The sequence below is a fragment of the Neophocaena asiaeorientalis genome, unplaced genomic scaffold (assembly GCF_003031525.2).
Source record: "Neophocaena asiaeorientalis asiaeorientalis breed wild unplaced genomic scaffold, Neophocaena_asiaeorientalis_V1.1 scaffold78, whole genome shotgun sequence".
Classification (NCBI taxonomy): domain Eukaryota; kingdom Metazoa; phylum Chordata; class Mammalia; order Artiodactyla; family Phocoenidae; genus Neophocaena; species Neophocaena asiaeorientalis.
The window spans coordinates 9,807,772-9,829,277 of record NW_020175018.1 but is presented as its reverse complement, the minus strand read 5'-3'; the positions used below and the strand labels follow the sequence as shown (position 1 = coordinate 9,829,277).

Sequence of the window (21,506 nt, the reverse complement as noted above, 5' to 3'; positions counted from 1 at the left end):
CTTGCGGTTGTCTCTCTCAGGTTTTCTCTTTGGGCCTCTGTCTGACAGTGTCTCTGATCTCTCTATCTCTCTCTTTCGTTCTCTCTCTCCACCCGCCCCCCACTCTCTACCATCTCCTTAGCTCTCCGTCGTTCTCATCTCCCCCAGGTTTTCTCTGACTGGGCATCAATGTTTCTCTGTCACTCTCGGATTTTCGTTGTCTCTGTCGCCCCGGGGAACTCTCTCCGTTAAGCAGCGTCTGTCGGTGTCTCTCGCTCTCTTTTCTGCCCATCTCTCAGTCTCTCTCAGACTCTGCCTCTGTCTCCCTCGTCCCTGTCCGATCCCCAGAACGCTTGGGTCCCACTCCGACCGGGTTCGTTGGCATCTCCCCGGCGGGCGAGACAATCTCGTTTTCTCAGAATCGGGGTTTTGTTCTCAAACGAACGAATCCGGATCAAAGCGCATTTAATCCAAGAGTCCCAGATCGGACGCGGCGGGGGGCCGCTCAGGAGGAGCCCCTGGGAGGGTTGGGGAGCGCACGGGGCGGAAGTGTGGGGACTGGGTCAGCAAGGGCCCGGCAGGGGAGCTGCTCCAGGCACACGTGCTGCTCAGGGCGCTCTAATGGGTGGCCTGCAACGGGCGCCCTCGACCACTGGGCGCTGCGGAAGGCACCCTGGGGCGCGCGGCCGCGGTGGTGCAGGACACGCCGGACCCAGGTCCGCGGCGCTGCCAGTCGCAGTCCCGCCCGCGATGAGCCTCTCCTCCCTCCACAGGCGGACGCCGCGGGCATGGACTATTCATACGACGAGGACCTGGACGAGCTGTGCCCCGTCTGTGGGGACAAGGTGTCCGGCTACCACTACGGGCTGCTCACATGCGAGAGTTGCAAGGTGAGCGGGCAGCTGGCCGGCAAGGGACCGGCGTGGAAGGCTGGCGAGCAGCCGGCGGGAAGCGGCGGAAAGCCCTGCTGGGAAGTGCAGGGAAGGGGAGACGGGGCCTGTCCCCTCCCGCGCTGACTCCCCTCTCCCCCAGGGCTTCTTCAAGCGCACGGTGCAGAACAACAAGCACTACACGTGCACCGAGAGCCAGAGCTGCAAGATCGACAAGACGCAGCGCAAGCGCTGTCCCTTCTGCCGCTTCCAGAAGTGCCTGACAGTGGGGATGCGCCTGGAAGGTGCGCACGCTGCGCCTCCTACCCCTGACCTCTGATGGCGAGGGGGCAGGGGGTGGGGGTGGGAGAAGGGGTGAGGGGAGGGTACCATAGGTCTTCTCAAAGTTTCTGGGGCCAGGCGATTAGCCCCTCATGTGACATTAGGGCCCTGATCTCTATGGGGGAGGGGTGAGAACTGATGTCGGTCTGGGTGAAGGGATGCATGCAGGACCAGCCTGGGATGGCTTGAGAAGTATCTAAAAGTGAATCCCAGAGAGATGACCCTCTCCCCAGCCCTTGCAGGCAGGGCAGCACAGGGCAGAGCCCCACAGAGCTCCTCCCTCTGCCAGGAGTTCTGTCACACCCCCACTGACATCTCATACCAGCCAGAGCCAAGGTTTTCAATGCCTTTACTGGAGTTCAAGTCCCAGTGCCACCACTTATGGGCTGGGTGACATTGGGCAAGTTCCTTAACCTCTCTGAGCTGCAGACTCCCCATCTGAAAGATGGACCTAAGAGTAGTGCCTTCCTCCTTGAGTTAGTGAGAGAATTGTATGAAAAGCTCCTAGCATGGGCCTGGAACGTAGAAAATGCTCAACAGGTTAGCTATTACTGTTATTCTTATTTATGTTATTATCTGTCCAGCATCACTGTGCAGCCTGCACTCACTCAGTCCACCCATCTGTCCATCTGTCCATCCATCCACAAGATTCACGCAGTTATTCACTCAGCAGGTTCTTAGCCAGGCCCTAGAGGGCTGGGTAATGGAGAGCAATCGCCCCCAGAGAACCCAGGCCCATCCTTGTCTCCCCACCCCCACCACAAGCTCTCTGTCCGGAGGGGAGGAAAAACGTTTTAGCAGGAAAAACTCAAACTCTTTGAGGGTGGACAGTCATAGGCTTCCACCCCGCTGGCCCCAGCCGGGCTGTGTGCCGAGCAGGCAGCTGTTGGTTAAAGTTTTTAAACAAAGTAGAAGGCCCCTGGTGGCTCTGAGAGCCGCAGGCCACAAGTCCTGTCACCTAGAGGAAGGGCCCCTGATGGAAGGGGGATATCCTGTCCTGTCCCAAGAGCCCATGTGCCCAGCACCAGGTCCTGAGGGGTTCAGAAGAACTGGTTGTTGTGAGCCGCAGAAACCCCTCGCGGGGCCTGAGGGAGTGGAGCAGGGCTGCCCAACCCCATGGCAGGAAGATTGGCTGCATGGGCCCCAGAGACACATCCCTTGCTGAGCACCGCCCTCTCCCTCCTCCTCTCTCCCTTCTCCTGGAGCCCAGGGTGGGGTCCTGTCTGAGCAGGGGCTGGGGCCACACTTCGGCTGCAGAGACACACCTGTTGGGTCCGGCTGGTGACATATTCTTGGCCAGGTGGAGGGACATCTGGTCAGCAAGGGAGGTCCCTTCCCACCAGCATAGAGCCCCAGTCAGCCCTAAACTCAGCTTCAGATTTGAAGGCAGCGGCAGAAACCCGAGTCATTTTGCAACAGGGCTTCAACAGAGTCAGGCAGTCAGTCAAGAAGCAGCTGGACACTGGGGACCCACCTGTGAACAAGGCTGACCAGAGCCCACTTCCTGTCACCATCTCAGGCCCTATGCTGGGCACCTGAACCCACTGCTGAACCCCCAGAAGCTCTCAGCCTGGGTCCATGGTACGATAGCACTCAGCAGGACGAGAGTGGGCAAGAGACAGGACATCCGGGGCAAGAACAGTGGCTGCTGCCTGGGTGAATCCAGGAACACTCTGGGTGTTTAGTAGGCATGAGAGAAGGAAAGGGTTTGAGGCAGAAGGAATACCAAAGGCAGGGTGGAGGAAGTGCCAAGCAGAGGAGCAGAGAGATAGTAAGGTGGAGTGGAAAGAACACAGGGTCTCATGAGGGGGGGTGGGGGCATGATGGAGAGGTGAACAGGGCTTTGAACCCTGGGTTAGGGAGATTGACTTCCTCTGAACGCCAGGTTAAGGGCACTGGAGGAGCCATGAGAGGTATTGAGCCGGAGAGTGACCCAGTCGGATCGGTTTGGGGAAGAACTGTGAGTGGGGTGGTATGGCGGGTGGCCTGGAGGCGGTGAGCCTGCCCCTCTGCCTCTGCCCACAGCCGTGCGCGCTGACCGCATGCGGGGCGGCCGGAACAAGTTTGGGCCCATGTACAAGCGGGACCGGGCCCTGAAGCAACAGAAGAAGGCACAGATTCGAGCCAATGGCTTCAAGCTGGAGACAGGCCCCCCAGTGGGGGTGCCCCCGCCGCCCCCTCCCCCGCCGGACTACATGCTGCCCCCTGGCCTGCATGCACCTGAGCCCAAGGGCCTGGCCTCTGGTCCACCTGCTGGGCCACTGGGCGACTTTGGGGCCCCAGCGCTGCCTATGGCTGTGCCCAGCGCCCACGGGCCACTGGCTGGCTACCTCTATCCTGCCTTTCCTGGCCGCGCCATCAAGTCTGAGTACCCGGAGCCCTACGGCAGCCCCCCACAGCCCGGGCTGCACTATGGCTACCCGGAGCCCTTCTCCGGAGGGCCTGGTGTGCCCGAGCTCATCCTGCAGCTGCTGCAGCTGGAGCCAGACGAGGACCAGGTACGGGCGCGCATCGTGGGCTGCCTGCAGGAACCGGCCAAAGGCCGCCCCGACCAGCCTGCACCCTTCAGCCTCCTGTGCAGGATGGCTGACCAGACCTTCATCTCCATCGTGGACTGGGCACGCAGGTGCATGGTCTTCAAGGAGCTGGAGGTGAGTCCCTCCTCCCACCTGGCTGGCCGCTGGTTCTGGGGTGTCCCCTCAGCTGACCAAGTCTCAGTCTTGGCCACCCCTTGGGTGGTGCTCTCCTGCCCACTGGCTTCAGGCCATGTCTGGGGACAGGGAGGCCACCCTGGGGACATGAGGAGTGTTTCTGGTCCATCACAGCCTTCCTTGTCCCTGTCCCACCTCCACGCACCCCTCCCTCTTTCTCCTCTGTTCCCTGAGTATCTATCTCTCACGGCCTCTGGTTCTTTTACCTCTGCCTCTGTCTCTTTCTGTTGTCTCTCTCCCTGGTGTGCTATCTCTCTGCTTCCCTGTCTCTCTCTAGTCCCTTCAATCTTTGTCTCTTTCTCTCCCAGTCTGAGTCTCTGTCGACATCTATCTTTCTTTCTCTGAGACCCTGGGCTCTCGCAAAGGACTAACTCAGTCCTTGGGAGGCTGTCTCTGGTTGCCCCAGCCCAATGTCAGGAAGAGGGTCCAAGCCATCCTGTCCTCTCGTTTGGAGAGGCCACCACTCCCTGCTAGCCTCAGATATCACAGAAGGGGTCTTAGTATCTCAGAGTTTGGGATGCTTCTCCTTCCCAGCTAAGGTGAAAGATCTTACTGTCCCTGCATCTCTCATGCACGATGGTTAGTCCCACGTGTAAATGTATGTGTCTGTGTGTGCAGGGAGTACTAGGTGGGAGGGTAAGTGGGGGATTGCAGGGCCCGCCCCTCTTCTTCCAAATGCCTCGGCTGCAAGGCCTTCCATTGCCCTGGGTTGAGGTACCTGCGACTAAAGTCAGCAGGAAAGCAGCAGGAGAAACTAAGGCCAGACAAGGAAGAACTTCCCAATCACCCTGCCTAGTGGTTTGAAGCACCCGAAGACTGGGAGCTGCCCCTCTAGTGCCCTGGCTCCCTATGATCAGGGTTTCTGCCAACTTCAGAGGCCCCCCTCCCCCAAGCCTGGCCAAGCCCATCCTCCCTGGCCTAGATGGAGACATGATAGGCCTTTAGTTCAGGCCTATTGATGTTTGCCTTTCCCAGGTCAGTCCCCTTGGCTGTTCTGGGACTGGGTGTAAACAGGGCCTGTTGCCCTCCCTGCTGGGGCCACTGCAGCCTTGAGCAGCATTGTCAGTGCTGACGCCACTCAGGCCTGGGATTCCTCCAGGGGCATGTGGCCGGATGGGCCAGGGGTACTGTCTGCAGGGGCTGGGCTGGGCATGGGGGTCAGGGGGGATAAGATGAAGCCTGGGCACTGTGAACCCTCGAGGTATCGTGGAGCTGGGCGCCTGGGTTGCTCTGCGGCCCAGAGCAACCAAGCATTGGCCGTAATGCCTTCTGCTTCTACTGTGGGGGGCCTGTCGTGGCTGAGGTCTGGGGTTGTGCCGGCTGTCTGTCATGGGGTGGGACTTCTCACCCCTGCCCCCTCTCTAGGCTGACCTCATGGGTCGAACAAGAGGCAGGGCCTCAAACAATCCCATCTGCCTTCCACTCGTGGCTGGAGGCCCTGGTCGGGGAGGAGGATCCCAAGACCCTTCGGTTGGTTGCCAGCTTTCCCTCCAGGCTTCCCATGAGCCCCCAGTGCAGAGGGGAAGAGGAGCAGAGCATTCCTGGCCTTCCAGAATCCTGGATCCAGGGGCAGGGCACTTCCTCTGACCGCCTTCCTGGTCTCTCGGGGTTTTTCACGCAGGATGGGAAGGGCTTTTGTCCAAGCTTAGCTGAGTGTTTTTTCCTGCTTCTGGTTTCTCTGTGGTCCAAACCTTCCTGCTTCCCCTTCCCAGAGTCTCTGAATCAAGCCCAGGAATATGAACCATCGTTACCAGCCTCTGTAAAGGAGCCTTGCAGATAAGTACCAGCCCAGCCCTTAGAGGGCCTCTCATCAGCCATGTGGAGCTTCTTTCCCACTGGTCCAATAAGCCCTGGGCTGATGTCTATTTGCAAAGCCAGAGGTAGGGAAGCAGAAAAGTGTGAGGGGAGCTGAGTGACTGTTCTCTCTCTTTTAAAAAAAATATTTATTTATTTATTTGGTTACAGCAGGTTGTAGTTGCAGCAGGTGGGTTCCTTAGTTGCAGCACGTGGGCTCTTTAGTTGTGGCATGCGAACTCTTAGTTGTGGCGTGCATGTAGGATCTAGTTCCCTGACCAGGGATTGAACCCGGGCCCCCTGTGTTGGGAGCATGGAGTCCTATTCACTGTGCCACCAGGGAAGTCCCTGTTCTCTCTCTCTCTCTTTTTTTTTTTTTGCGGTACACGGGCCTCTCACTGCCGTGGCCTCTCCCGCCACGGAGCGCAGGCTCCGGACGCGCAGGCTCAGCAGCCGTGGCCCACGGGCCCAGCCGCTTCATGGCATGTGGGATCCTCCCGGACCAGGGCACGAACCTGCGTCCCCTGCATCGGCAGGCGGACTCTCAACCACTGCGCCACCAGGGAAGCCCCCTGTTCTCTCTTTTGACTGACCATTCGTTCCTCACCTCCGGGCAGGACACAGCAGACAGCAGAGGGGGGTCCCTAGCTCTGAGAGTGGGGCAGCCCTTGGCCTGTGCATAGGGACACTGAAATGAATTGGACCCAGGAGGTTGCCAGGCTGGAGGAAGAGACAGACATGCACATAGGTAATGCCAACACAGGGTGCCTGGGGCTCTGACAGCAGTAGAAAGGGGCCAAGGGACGCCAGCAGGAGAGTAAATGGCTCTGTGTTAGAAAGTCAGGGAAGGTTTCTTTGATCGTGCAGATCAAAGGTGCACTCTCCAGAAAGCAGCCTGAGAAGGTTAAGGGCATTCTGGGAAAGGGGACAGCAGAAGACCCAGAAGTGTGAAAAGGTACCATGTGTCAGGGAGTCCCCCATGGTCCTATGAGGCAGGGCTGGAGAGGTAGGCAGGGTCGGAAGCAGAGCTTGGACCAGGAGTAGGTCCTTTGGCAGTGGGTGATGGACAGCCTGCCTGGGAAGGGCAGACTCCCACCACAGAGCCTGAGCTCTCCCCAGAGGCTTGCTCACCCTCTGTGATGCTGATGATGTCTTGCTGTCCAGGGGAAAGACTGGGGTCTTTGCTGAGCTGATATTGGGGCTCCAGATGCCCTTTTGGGGTTGTCCTCCTCCAGCCTCTTTCCCAGCTTGGATGTCCCTCTGCCTTCAATTTTTTGGGGGGAGGTGGGGCAGGCCATGTGGCATGTGGGATCCTAGTTCCCTGACCAGGGATCAAACCTGTGTCCCCTGCAGTGGAAGTGCAGAGTCTTAACCACTGGACCGCCAGGAAAGTCCCTCTGCCTCCATTTTTCCACCTCATGCAATCACGGTGTGTTAGATCTGACATGGTACAGAGGTTAGTAACATACACCAGAATCAGAGAGGCCCGTGTTCAAGTTCCATATCTGCCACTTATCTGGTGCGTGACTTTGGGCAAGTGACTTTACTCCTCTGGGCCTCAGTTGTCCCTATCTGTAAAAAAGGGATAGTTGAAATAGTAGCCACCTCATAGGGTTGTTGGAAGGGCTTAGTGAGCTAGGGCAGGTAAAGAATTTAGCACAGGGTGCAGCGCCCAGAAAGTGTTCAGTGAGTGGGGGCAGTGGCTCCCTCCCTCGCTGGGCCCCTCTGCCGGGGTACCATTGAATCTAACCTTGCAGGTGGTAGACAGGCCTGGCCAGGAAGAAGGAGAAAGGATACATCGTGTCCACACTCCTCTGAGCACTAGAGCTCTGGGAGAAGATGGGGGCCCACCTTGCCCTGGTCTTCCAAAGCAGCTTCATACCTGCAAGGTAGCAGACACTCACCTGTACATACTGCTCAGTGGGGGCAAGGTGTAGGCCCAGGCAGGCAGCCTCTCTGGACAGTCCCTGGGAAGGACAGCTGGGAGGATGCAAGATAGGAATCAGGGAGGTGGAGGCGAGGGCCAAGAGTGCCTAATGACCCATCTTGACATCAGTTCACCCTTGACATCCAGCTCCGAGGCCCCCGATTGGCAACAGATTTAACTGCTTAGATATATGGTTTCATTTAAGTGGCAGTAACTCTGTCAGTCCTGGACTGACAAATGACAGCCCGCCAACCACTCAGCCGGGAGAGCGCCGTGGCCAGCCCGCGGCTTGTCAGCCACTGGAGAATTACAGAGCCCACTGGCCTTCGACCGCCAGACTGATCAGACCCCAGGGGGCTCCGGAGGGGGGCCTGCTGGGAAGGAGGTCATCTCGGCACGCATAAATACCCCATCTCCGAGGCAGGCTGCAAAGTGTCAAGGCTCCAGGAAGATTTGTGGCAGACCGGCAGGAGGGGTGGGCGGCTGGTGGGCCCAGCAGACAGGCCAGGCTGATGAGGGACCCCAGGGCCGGGACTGCACATGTCCTTGTTCCCGGGGTGGCAGGGTGGACTGAGGGTAGAGGAAGAACTTTTTGCTTAGGGAAAAGCCCACGGAAGGTGAAAACCAACCCTCTTTGGTTAAGTGAGCCTCTTAGCCACCTGCTTTCCCATGGAGAGGGGCTGGCAGCTAGGGCCCTCTGGTTTTCTTTTAAATAAAAAGGGGAGAGTGTGTGTGTGTGTGTGTGTGTGTGTGTGTGTGTGTGTGTGTGTGTGTGTGTGTGTGTGTTCATCTGTGTGGGGAGTGTTTGGAGTTTGGTGTCTTTATGTGTCCATCTAGGGGAAGAGCTAGTAAAGAGTCTGGAAGCACGATTGCTTGGCTGGTGGGGAGGGGAACCCGGGCCAGGGCAGAGTCCCCAGAATAGCTGACCATGGGTTCCCAGAACCCTTCACGACTGACACCGCTGTGCTCATATATTTTCTCTAACCAAAAGAGGGAGGATTTATTTTTTTCCATTTCTCAGAATAGGAAATCAGGGCCGGAGAGTATGTGTGGCTAAGCGGGAATCAGAGGGCACAGGGCACCAAAGCCCAGCCACCGTAGTGCATCTCTCTGCCCTGCACCCCTATCAGCCCCGTGGGCAGGGCTGCCCCCACTCCTGGGGTCTGAGGTCTGGGTACAGAGTCTGCTCCCAGGGCTTGGCCAGCCGGGTCACTGTGACCCCTTCTGCTTTCTGCCCAAAGCTCAGTCAGCTTATCTCCTAATTCTCCCCCTTATCTCTTGCGCTTCCACCTCCCCACCCCCTGTTCCTTTAATTCAGGCACAAGGGTGTCTGCTCCCTAGGGCCCCAATAAGTGGGGAGCAGAACCCAACCCTGCACGTCCTCCCTCTCCCAGTGCGACTGGCAGCCCCACCCTCCCCAAGACCCCCTCCCAGTGGGCCAGTGCGACTCCCGGACCAGGCACCTCCTGCTTGGGCTCCAGGAGTGCCAGCCCCCCCCGCCCCCCAAGAAGAGCAGCCCAGGCGGGTGGTCTGTGCAGAGCCCAGCTCCCTGCGGTTACCTGAGGGGAGCCTCTGCTTCCTTATCTGTAGTGGGCAGGGGTGAGGAGTCCCAGGCGTGCTGGGAACAGGGCCTGGTCTAGGCGCTCACTGAGCCTTGCCTCCCTCCTTGGAAGCTGTGATGGGGAGGCTCTCTGGGGACCGGCCACTTCCTGAGGCATGATAAGGTGATACAGCGAGGTGTCTTTGCGGTGCATCCTTGCCCGTTCTCAGTCTCTCCCGGCCCCTCCCATCCAGGGCTACCTGTGGCTGAGCCTCGGGTGCCCCTGGCTGGGCTTCCTGTTCTGACAGTAATGGGGCTCTAGGATGGACCTTCTGCTGGGAGATGGAGGGGGAGGTATGGGTTCTTGACACGGAGGGGAGGGGAGGAGGGGAGGGTGGGAGGCTGGGGACTCAGAGCAGGATAGAGACAGACCCTTCCTCTTGTTCTCAGCCACACAGGCTGGGGAAGGGCTGAGCAGGCGAGGCCCGGAGGAAGCCTGACTGTGTGTCCAGCTGCTCACTTTGCTCTTTATCCACTTTTCTCTCCCATTGTCTGTCTGAGAACAGGCCCCAGGGCCACTCCCAGGAGAGGAGCAGAGCAGAGGGGAGCGGGGGGGCTTCTAGCCCCCGAGAAGAGAGAGCTGTTGGTTAGGCCTGGGCCAGTTCCTTTTCAGGCCAGGGGCTGCCTGGGCTACTCTGGTCTCCAGGTTGGGGGTTGTTCCTCCCAGAGCCCATAGGTGTCAGGGAAGACAGAGGCATGAATGGTGCCATCAGATGTTGCAGGTGCCATGTCCAGAGGATGGGGAGAGCTTCATGGGTGAGGTAGTGAGCCTGCCGTGAACTCTAGGGTGGCAAGGGTGGATCTTCCTGCACACCTAGTGCCAAGAGCAGAGATGAACTAGACAGAGCTGTGTGACCTTGGGTAAGTTACTTGACCTCTCTGAGCTCAGTGTCCTCTCTCCATGGATTGGGGATAACATTAGTACCAACTACAAAGGCTTGTGGAGCTGCAGCGCAGTGACTGTTAGCTATCGTGATTTGCATTCACTGTAGGGCATGGCCCGGGAAGGTGCCTGGGGGGTGCCCGTTGGGTCGATGGCAGCTGGCTGATGAGCCACGGATGCTGAAAGGGACTGGAGTCTGCACTGTATCCTCCTAGGATGACACGCTGCACCCAGCGCAGTTCTGAACACCCAGAAGTGTTCAGTATTTGTCACTATGGAGAGTCGTGGACCGAGAATGCCAGCCATGATCCTGGCCTGGCTCTGCCTCTCTGTGACCCCAGGAGAGTCCCTTACCCTCACTGGGTGGCAGATTATTCATCTGCAAATAGGGGTTTAGGCCAGGAGATCCCTAAGGGCCCTTCTGGCTCTGGCATCCCATGGTCCTGAGTCCCACTCGTCATTGTCATGAGGGTCTACTCTTGCCATGCTAGAATGTGGCGATCCCCCAGACTGGAGGATAGGCCCTGCCCTCACACTGAGCGCCCCTCAGTGCAGCCTGGGGATTCAGGATCGGCCCCGTGTGCCCTTCTGTTCCTGCTTCTGATGTAGACCATTGCCAGCCACCTGCTCGTTCCCTGGGCCGGACCTCCTCTCTTCCCATGAACTTCAGAGCTCTGCACAAAACTTCGAGGAAGCCCTCTGTTTTCTCTACATGGCTCCTTTTTGAGTGATTCAGGCTGCTAGAGATGTGACCACAGGACAAATGGGCACAAGGAAAAATTAATACTAATCTTCCCTTGCATTTAAAGGAATCCTTCACAAAGCACTTCTGTGGACATTATTCTGTAACATTTATTGAGGGCTTAATATGTGCCAGACCACCTTCTAATACTTTGCCCACTTTCCAGATGAGAAAACTGAGGCCCAGAAAGGTTACAGAACTTGCTTAAGGTCATACAACTTGTAAGAGGCAGAGCTGGGGCCTGAGCACCTCCGTTGGACCCTCTTATTATTTTGCTAGACCCCTGCCACACTTTGATGAAGAAGACACATGGGTAAACTGGACACAGAGGTTGGGCAGCTTGCCCAGGTCACATACCCAGTTGAGCTGCTGAACTCAGAGCTGGGAGGAGGAGGGGCGAGGGGACGATCCCCAGCTGGACCGTGGCTGGACCCTGGACTCCTGTGTGCCTCTTCCTTGCAGGTGGCCGATCAGATGACACTACTGCAGAACTGCTGGAGTGAGCTGCTGGTGTTCGACCACATCTACCGTCAGATCCAACATGGCAAGGAGGGCAGCATCCTGCTGGTCACTGGGCAGGAGGTGACCAGACCCTACTGCGCTCTGTCCTGACCCCCCACCATGCACTTCCAGAATTCTGGGCCCAGAAGAGGTCCTAGGCCTCTCCAGGGCTGGCCCTGGGCACCACTGAATATCAGCCCTTTCCCCAGGTTCATGGGATACCCACCAGCCCGACTTCCCTCTGATCAGCCCTAGCTTTGACCTTGAGAGGAACCAGGCCCTGGGAGCCCTGCTCTGGGGGAAGCAGCTCAGGGATGTGGGGAGGGTCACGGAGGCTCTTGGAGGACGTGATGGTGGCTCTGGGTAGTGAAAGAATAAATAAGGGCTGGTCGGGTAGTGATGGGGTGGAGGGGCAATCCCCGCCTCCACACACGCAGAGGAGGTAGCACCGGCCAGGCTTAGAGAGGCAGGTTAGGGCTGCTGAGCTGCCGGGGGCTGCCGGTGTGCTGGGACATGGGTTTGCGGGGCAGGTGCCCTGTGGGGGCTGGGATGAGATGAGAGATAAGGTTGGAGGTGTGGCTGGAGGCTGGGATGGGCAAGACATTGCAGGTTCTAAATCCTGAATGATAGATGGAAGGATGGCTGGGTGGTTGGCTGGCTGGCTGGCTGAATGGGTGGGCAAAGGGGTCTGGGCCCCAAAGAGCTCAGAGTCAGAATTTGGGCACTCTTAGAGCAGGGAATCAGGGGCACTAGGATGGGAAGCAGGTGGGGTGGCTCCTGGAATCAAGCAGGGAGCATCAGAAGAGTTTTAAGTGGGGAAGGACACAACCAGGTTGTATATGAGGAAGCGCATGGAGGGGGCAAGATGGGGGGTGAGGAGGAAATGAAGGCAGCCACCGCTGCTCACAACACTGGGGACCTGGGAGGGCACAATTCAAGGAGGAGGGGAGAGGAGGTGTAGGGGAAATGGAGGGAAGTAGGGAGAAGGGAAGGGAGGTTGATGCCCAGGGTCTAGCCTGGTGGAGGGAGCATCACTCCTGAGGGGCGATACAGGAGGAGTGGGTTTCGTAGGTGCTTGGGGAGAGAGATTGGAGACTAAGGCCCTGCTCCCACCCCCTACCTCCAACCCTTTGTCCTCATCCTCTGTTCCCACCTGGGTGTCTCAGGCCATCCAGGGCCAGCAGAATGCTGGTTGCAAGGGTGTAACTTTGAGGCCACCTGGGCGAGCACGTGAAACAGTCTGAGGTGTGAGCGTCAGCTCCTGTCAACACATGGGTGGAAGTCTCTGAGGCTATGGGACAGTCCTGTGCGTGCGTGCGTGCGTGTGTGTGTGTGTGTGTGTGCTCCTGTATTTTATTGTGCAAACATCTCCACACACGTAAGTGGGTGGGTGTTGAGATCTGCCCGTCACCATGTCAGTGGGAACATATACACAGGCATGTGTCTGTCTGTGTTACCCTGTGATGTGACCCTACAAGGGTGTGTGTGTGTGAGTGTGTGTGTGTGTGCACGTCCTGAAGCAGGTGGACAAGGCTGTGAGTGTGTCCCTCCATGTGTGTGAACGTGAGCTGAGGTGTGGCCACATCTGCAGTCCAGGTGTCCATGTGTGGGCCCCGGACGGTCATGTGGCCGCATCCACGAGGACCCAGGCACGGCTGCCCCGCCCCCCACCCCGTGCGACGTGGTGCTCACTGCAGACACCACACAAAACACAAAAGCCGCTTGTACCACTGGGCCCGGCGGCGGCTCTTTGTGCATGAAGGACCCTTCAGCTCTCCCTCTGCACACACCTGCCTGGTGTCGGCTGTGCTGCGCCGGGGCCCTCAGCTCTGGGCAGGGCAGTGGGAGCAGAGCTGGGAGCCTTGGAGGGGTCCAGGGGCCTGAGGAGGTGCCGCGCCTCCCTCGCCCCACCTGGCTCAGCTCCAAGGCCGGGCACGCCTGACCCCCAGCTTCCGGCCAGTGCCTCCTGTCCGCGGCCTCCCCTCGTGTCCCTGACCCCTGCCCTCTGCCCACCCAGGTGGAGCTGGCCATGGTGGCCGCCCAGGCAGGCTCCCTGCTCCACAGCCTGGTGCTTCGGGCTCAGGAGCTTGTGCTGCAGCTGCGCGCGCTGCAGCTGGACCGCCCGGAGTTCGTCTGCCTCAAGTTCCTCATCCTCTTCAGCCTCGGTGAGTGGGTGAGCGAGGCCTGGCCTGAGGGTAGGGGCGTGGGCTGGCCAGGAGACCCTGAGGTGGGGCTGTCCGATGGGGGCCTCTCTTAGTGAATAAAGGGGACCTGGTCCAGGGCCTGCTTCCTCTCTGGGCCTGAGTTTCTTTGTTTGGAAGGACAGAAGGCCAGGATAATGTCTAAGACTTGCCCTTGATGGGACAAGGAACCCTCCTGAGGATGTGGTAGATTCCCAGCTGACAGCCCTAGAAAAGTGCTGATGCCACCCCAGAAAATGCCCTTATGATTTCAGGAGCTTCTGATCCCTGATTCCCATCCTGAGGTCCCTGTGTTTCCTAATTCCCCGCTCTAAGGGTCTCTGACTCTGAGCTCTTTGGGGCCCAGACCCCTTTGCCCATTCATTCATTCATTCACTCATTCAAAAAAGACCCCGGATCCCTGTCTTCAAGGAGCTGACCTTCTGTTGGGGAGAGAGACAATAAGCATAATATGATTAGTAAAATGTATAAATTAGTGAAGTGATTTGTAAAATGTATAGCCTGGAAGATTTCGGTAAGTGCTAGGGAGGTAAACAAAGCAAGGCAGGGGCAGAGGGCCAGCCCAGCCCGCCAGCTCGCCTGGCTCCCCACGTGTCTGGTGTCTCTCTCCCTTGGCCCTCCTGACCCCAGCCCAGCCTGTGACGCTCAGGTCTCCACCCTCCCTCTGAGCTCTCATCAGGTCAGCCTCCTTTTGTCCTCCTTCAACCCAGCAAGCATGTCCAATGCCCTCCCTGTGCCCAGCAATGCTGCGTTCACAGAGGTTTTCCCTGCTCTCAGGCGGCTCCCAGTCTGGGAGAGGCCTCCAGCCAGTGCCATCAGGGCTGAGACAGAGAGATGGGGAACCCAGGACGGGGAGCAAGGGATCTGCCGGGAAGGCTTCCTGGAAGGACATCTGAGCAGGGTCTTGGAGGATGAGTAGGAGTTTGTTGGGGGGGATAAATCTTTTAGCAGAGGTGTAGATGGGATGGAAGGTTGGAACAGAGGGGCGTGAATGCCTTGTCACCTGGGGAGGGGGCAGGATCGAGACGCTGTCTTTGTGGCAGATGGCATCACAGCCACAGTCTGGCAAGGGTGTTCCTGCTCAAGAGTGGGGGCAGCTGGGGAAGCAGCGGGTAAAACAAGCTGGGAGGGGGTGATTAGTGATGTACTGACTGGGGGAAGCCCTGTGTTCAGGCCGTGGCCGTGTGACTGGGTGCCTGGGCTGGGCCTCCTGACTCTGCTGGCGCAGCAGGTTGGTAGCTGGAGGGCGTATCGGCAAGGCTGCAGGGGTTGGTAGGGGTCGAGCATGCTCGGGGGTGAGGGCTGAATCTCGGGCAGCCGGTTAGGAGCCTGAAGCACTTGGCGGGGCCTCAGGGACCTGAGCCGGGCTGGCTCCAGCTGGGGAAGTCCCCTTCCTCCGCTGCCTGCAGTGGCACCCTCTTCCCAACCTCAGTTTCACCGGAGCCACGGATGTGTGTGGTTCGGGCTGCGCAGGCTCCAGGGGTCACGTGCGTGTCTGTGCCTTCGTTTTCGCCCATGTATAGACTGTGAACTTTTATGGGCTAGTGGGATTTTATGTGTCATGTGGTGTGAGCAATCTGTATATGGCTGAGTGGTGCCTGTGGAGATGTGAGGGATTTGAGGGGCGTGCTTGGGACACATTGTATTGTAGCGTGGGTTCTGTGGTGGTTTGTGAGGTGACAGTTCTTGACATGACCTTCGTCAAGAGGCCACTAGGAGGTCTTGGGGAGGGTGGGGCTGCCAGCCACCAGGTTCCTTGGCCAGGGCTCCATCTTGGTGCCCGCTGCAGAGCAGGGACCACATCTTGGCTCTCCAGACCACCCGGGGCCTGAGGCACATGCCTGCAGCCCTCAGCCCCTCTTCTTACAAAAGCCCCAGCGCTGGGGACTGCCAGGCCTGGCACAGCCTTGGCCTCCACCAGGTGATAAGTCCAGGATTCCTCCTTCTATGGGGCGTAGGGAGGACATCAAGGCTGAGCCCAGCCCTCCTCTTCTGGGTCCAGGCAAGGGGCTGTACTCAGAACCATGAGTGCACAGCCCCTCCTGCATGCCAACCTTCATCCTGTTTTCCAGAGGAAGCAGTTGGGGCCGGGAGACTGGGAGGGTCTACAGTGCTTGGCTGGAACAGGCTGGAGCGGGTGGGGCGGAGGAGTGAGAGTGTGCATGTGTGTGTACACATGCGAGGCAGGGTGGAGCAGTGGTTAGGAAAGGGGACTAGCGACGGACCACCTGGATTCTAAATCTAGACTCTCTCTCCGCTTGTGGGCCCTTGAGCAAGTCACTCCCCTCTCTGAGCCTCTATTTCCCCATCTGTAAAATGACATCATAATCATCTTTAACCTGCTATGAGATTTAATGAGAAAATTCCCCAAAATGTTCAGTGCATGGCCTGACCCCCCAGAGTATGCATCCGTATTGTTTCTATCAGCCATCATTAAGTTCACGAGCAAATGAACAAGTTAGTGAACGAAGTGAAGGAGGGAACGAGTCTCTCTCTGTCGGTATTGCACACTGTGTGTCTGGCACAGTGCCTTGTCTTTGGGGACAGTGACCCTCAGGGTGGGGGCCAGAAACTCTAGTGCTGTTGGGGCTGTGAGGGGAGAAGACCCGGGACCCAGGCCTGTCTGAGCTCGTAGGTGTGCAGTGAGAGGAGCCCAGGGGAGCCACAGGGGCCGCTGGCTGACAGGTTCCAGGTGTGGAGAGGAGACTGGGCAGTCCAGTGTGATCAGGGCTGGGCCAAAGAGGAGAAGACAACTATGCCTAGGATATCAGGGAAGTCTGCTTGGAGGAGGGGCCTCTGAGCTGGGCCTTGTAGTATGAGCAGGAGTGTTCTGGGTGAAACAAAGCAAGCAGCAGCAAGGGCATTCCAGACTGAAGCCCCCTTCAGTCTGGAGGGGGCTTGTGCACAGGGAAGGAACAGCTTGTGCACAGGGATGGGTGATCCTGAAAGTCTGGAAGTACCTGTGGGGCAGGGAGAGGGTGAGGAGGAGGCTGGAGAGGTGGGCAGGGGCCGACTTGTGCAAGGCCTTGAGTGCCAGGCCAGTACGTTGAACCTTCCCTTGGGGAGGATTTTCAGCAGGGAGAAACATGATCAAGTTTGCATTTTGGCAAGGTCCTTCCAACTGCAGCATGGGAAAAGGATGGCAGGTGGCAACCCAGAGCCCTGCAAGAGGCTAGACGTGGGGCTGGGGTGAAGTGGATAAATTTGGGCAAGACGAGGGGGAAGATTTGCCCAGAGTCGGGAAGGTGGGAGGGGGCTACTCCCATGATCCCACCCAGACCACCAGAGCTGGGTCCCCAAGGGAACTGGGGCGCAGAGTGGGGTGGCCACTTGCCCCTTGTCCTCTAGCTGGCATGCTGGACATCACCCCGGGGCAGCGCGTCCGTGGGCTGCTTCAGCCTGAACTTGTGTGATGGCTGTCCCCCAATGCCTCCGCCCTTCAGCCCGCTCAGCGCCTCCTTCTTGCCTGCCTCCACAGAAGGGTGCCATTTGGTGTCTAAATAGCCGGCTCAGGCAGGCGCGAAGGCAGGTAAGGAGGTTTAATTAAAATTAGTGCCTCTCTCCTGGCAATCACGGTGTTTATGAAGATGGGCCCGGCTGGCATTGTTCCGCAGAGGACTTAATCGAAGCTTAATGGATTGACCTAACATTCGATTTTCTGACTCACATTGAGGCGGCGGCAGCAGCATTCCCTTAAGCGTTTGCAATTTACCCACTGCTCGTGCCAACAAAAGGCGGCCTGAATAGCAGCCCCACTCGAGGGGCCATTGTGCGCAGGGGCGCCTGCCTGAGTCACCGCTATTGGGACAACATTCTTTATGTCTCGCTGGAATGAAAGGATTATTCAAATATTCAATTAAACCGTGAAAAGGGGGCTTTTCTGAGAACCTGGGGGCCCCGGCTCTGCAGAGCTAGCGGGCTGCTCTCGGGGGTGGGGTTGCCATCTCCCAGCCCCCTCCTACCTCCCACCCCCCGGATTGCTGGGAGCTGAGCAGGCCCGGCTCCAGCCCACAGTGCCTCAAGGCCCAGAGCTGGGCAGATGAGGTCCAGTTCTTTGGTGCCCCGAGAGGCGGAGATTAATTTGCCCCCGTTTTTCAGATGACGGGAAACTGAGGCTCAGACTGGGGAAGGGACTTGCCCCAGGTCACCTAGCTGGTGGTGGAGCTGGGGTTTGAGCCCCTGACGCACGAAGGGGGCGTCTCCAGGTTTGTGTGTCTAAGGAAGGAAGGGTGTGGTGTCCCGAGGGATGCTGGCTCTGTCACATCCAGCATCCCAGCGAATCTTCACGACAGTCCCTTTAGAGGCAGGCTGGGAGAAGGGGCGTGACTTGACCACGTTTCTCTCCAAGAGGGTGTCCAGAGTAACCTTCCTGGGGAAACCAAGGACCCCAGGCTTGGTGGCCCTTGGACAGGACTCCTGAGTTGGATGGAACATAAAGTCATCACGTCACCTGATCCCCCAGGAACCAGGATCCAGGCTTGACCCCGCATCCAGGCCTGACCCCGCCTCTGCTTGCCCATAGTGCTTTGGAGCCAGAGAGATCTGGTTTGAATCCCGGCTCTGGTGTCTGTTGTGTGCTCCAGGCCTGCCCCATTGTCGCTGTGCATGGAAGATGCCCTTTCCTGCCTGCCTGGGTGTCTGTGGGGATTAAGTGATGGCGGGGGTGGGGGCGGGGAAGGTGCAGCAGGTGCGGGGGAAACAGCTCTCCTGTCTTGTACTGTAGTGGCCAGGGCTCAATTAGTGACCGTGCTTCCCGCCCCCAGCCCTGTAGCCCACCTTGTGGGGGCAGTGGGGGTCTCCAGCCTCCTGAGAGCTGCAGGACCCGTAGAGCTGCTAGGAGGGGGGTGTCCCTGAAAGCTGTCCTTGTTCTGTACCTCCCCACCCTGCACTCCACCCTGCTGTCCCTGTCACACTGCTGCTGGGAACAGTAAATCCTGGTAAAGCCGAGGCTCTGGTTGGTCCTCCCCAGCCCCCTCCCACTCCTGCCTCTACTGCAGCATCTTATCCAGTCCTCCCCGCACCCTCAGCTGTTTCTTCTGGGCCCCTTTACTGCTGTGTGGCCTTGAGCTGGTCCCTACCCTTCTCTGGACCCCCAGCCTCCTATTGTAAATTGTCAGAAGACAAGTAGGAGAACTGCCCTGGGGATGCTGGGGACTGAAGGTAGATTGGGTTGGAAAGAGATTGGGAAAGGGATGGGGCCAGTTAAGGACCTCTTGCCCCCAGGAGACGCTAGTTAGGTGGGGAGATTTCCCATGACCTTTGAGTTTTTTGGAGAGGGCCAGGCTAGGGAACAGGGCTGCCAGGTACAGTTAGACAGGTTGTTTACTGAACAAGGGCACCTAGACAGGGGAAAGGTAGAGGCTGAAATCCAGCCTGCATGCCCCTCACCAAGCTGTCTTTCTGTGGACATGGGGGACCTTCTTTCTAATTGGCACAAGGTGCCTTGTGGGCTAATGGTGATCCTGCAGAGGCCAGGAAGAATATGACCCTGGCTCACTTACTGAATACGGTGAGGGGGATGGGGACGAGGATGGGGGGAGGCCCAGATCCTGCCATACGCCCTGGGTCCAGCTTGGGTTTCCCTAAATCCGACTTTGGACAACACAGGCCTCGGCGGGCATGCTGGGGGCGGCTGGGGATCAGGGTTGCCAGGAGCGTCCAGCCCTCCTGGCGCAGTGGGTGTTAAGAGGGATTAGAAGGGCCAAGGGCTGTGCATGCTGGGCTCCGGACTCCCCCGCAGCAGCAGGGCTGGGGGTGATGGGAACGCAGGGGAAGTGGATGGACGACCATCTTCTGAATCGCTGGATGATGCATCCCAGGCCTGGCGGGGCTCGGAGCGGGGGATGGGGACAGGTTCTGTGGATTCCTGTTGACTTTCAGCCCCTCGGCAGGGCACCAGCTGGAGATGCTGCCCAGGAGCTGAAAAAGGCCTGCAAGCAGCGATGAGGACTCCCGTGACAGGAAACTGGCCCTCCACGGGCACCCCTGGGGGCCAGGCACCTGTGCAGTGCCCTGGCACCCGAGCTCCCCCCGCTGCAAGGTGGGCACGGCCCCTTTCGTAGAGGAGGAAGGCCTTCAGGTCAGGAGAGGACAAGGCACAGGCCACCGATTCTAAATGGTGGGGCTGGGATTTGAACAACCATCCACTTCACGCTAAAGACACTTAATTTTTCTTTCTTCACTGGACCTCCAGGACAGGGGATGCATTCATCACACTCCTCTGTCCCTGGTACAAATGATCACTGGTCCACGCAGAGCCACCCACCTGCCTCTCCCTCCCATCACCAACCGTCCCCTTTACGTTTAACTCGGTTCTTCTTGTTTGTCTCTGTTCTTAACGCAAGGTGCACGCTTTGTGCGCTAGTGTTTTTAATTTAAGTAGGTGGCTTTACCTTATAGATCTCATTCTGGATCTCCCTTTTTTGTTTTTTATCCTATTTTTTGTTTTTTTTTTCCACTCAGCCCCATGCTTTTAAAAGTCCGTCCATTTGCTCAGTACTGTGTCTGCTCCATTACTTCTGTCTACTGCACTGGACTCCCGGGAATGCAACCACCACCTGGCCATCCAGGCCACCTCCCCATCACCGTAAATATTGTTGCAGTGAACGTCCACGGCCCCATGAGAAAATTTCCTTGGGGTACCAGAGCCTCTTGATTGGTCAGAGCATGGACCAAAGGAGTGCCTGTCACACTCTAGCATGGGGGATGGGACCCCTCCACACACAGTGCGCCTCTCTGGTGATGGTGCTGATGGGGGATAGTGATGATGGTGGCGGAGTGGCGATGCTGATGGCGCCTACCCCGAGGATGATGGCAACAGGATGGTTCTGACCACGGGGCTGGGGATGGTGTTGTTCCTGGACATGGTGAGAGTAGGAGTAATAATAACATGAACACACTGAGTCTCATGAAGTGCCGGACACTGTTCCTCTGAGCACCCTCTACGTATCAACTCCCTTAATTCTCACAACGATCTGGTGAAGTAGGCACTGCTGCCACCCTGTTTTGCAGATGAAGAAATTAAGAGGTTAAATAACGTGTCCAGGGATACACCTGGTGAGGCTGGTGATGGTCTTGGTGATGGCGGTGGGGTCGATGACGATGGCAGCAGTGGTGGTGACAGGTGCTTGCGGCTGGGTGGTCACGGTGGGCGTGTGTGTGATAACCGCAGGCCTGCTAGTGTCAGTGACTGCCGCTGATGGCGGTGTTCAACCGAGGTGGTGATGGTGATGGTGATCGTGGTGGTGACGGGAATGACGGCGGTTTGATTGTTGATGGCAGCAGGGACCACGTGTGTGAAAACCAGGGATGCTGGTATCGGTGACTGATGCTGGTGGCAGCGTTCACCAACAACGGTAATGGCGCCATGGTGGTGACAGGGAGATTGTGGTTCATTGTCAATGGTGGCAGTGCCCATGTCTTTGGTGATCATAGGGATGTTGGCGTTGCTGATGCCAGTGACGGTGTTGATGATGTGATGGGGCTGGTGAACGGCTCCTCCCTTTGCAGATGTGAAGTTCCTGAATAACCACAGCCTGGTGAAGGATGCTCAGGAGAAGGCCAATGCCGCCCTGCTCGATTACACCCTGTGCCACTACCCGCACTGCGGAGACAAGTTCCAGCAGCTGCTGCTGTGCCTGGTGGAGGTGCGGGCGCTGAGCATGCAGGCCAAGGAATACCTGTACCACAAGCACCTGGGCAACGAGATGCCCCGAAACAACCTGCTCATCGAGATGCTGCAAGCCAAGGAGACCTGAGCTTGGTCTCCAGATGGTTTATTTGATTATGCTGACCCAGGACCCCACCATGTAGGCCCCTGCCCCTGAGCTCTCTGAAGCCCTGCGTTTGGGAAGGTGGGTGAAGGTGGGCAGGGCCTGGCTGAGGTGGGGGGGTCTCCACTAACCACTGGCACTTGCCCGCCACTCAGAGTGCCCCAGGGAGGTGGCTGCTAACCACT

The 21,506-nt window shown here is 58.1% G+C and overlaps 1 protein-coding gene across 1 annotated transcript; it reads left to right on the top strand.

The window, feature by feature from the left end:
- The first annotated feature begins 767 nt into the window (after window positions 1-767).
- On the top strand, window positions 768-21,306 carry NR5A1 (nuclear receptor subfamily 5 group A member 1). The gene is made up of 6 exons (XM_024762551.1): window positions 768-869; window positions 1,012-1,153; window positions 3,216-3,841; window positions 11,310-11,429; window positions 13,366-13,513; window positions 21,059-21,306. Exons 1-6 carry the CDS (start codon window positions 768-770, stop codon window positions 21,304-21,306), a joined length of 1,386 nt encoding a protein of 461 aa, XP_024618319.1.
- The last annotated feature ends 200 nt before the right edge of the window (window positions 21,307-21,506 follow it).

Bases quoted from the DNA above. Each gene is read 5' to 3' on its own strand.
- NR5A1 (XM_024762551.1), top strand. From the start codon at position 768: ATGGACTATTCATACGACGAGGACCTGGACGAGCTGTGCCCCGTCTGT. The intron at 870-1,011 runs GTGAGCGGGCAG...CCTCTCCCCCAG, and splicing joins TCACATGCGAGAGTTGCAAG to GGCTTCTTCAAGCGCACGGT. The intron at 11,430-13,365 runs GTGACCAGACCC...CTGCCCACCCAG, and splicing joins TGCTGGTCACTGGGCAGGAG to GTGGAGCTGGCCATGGTGGC.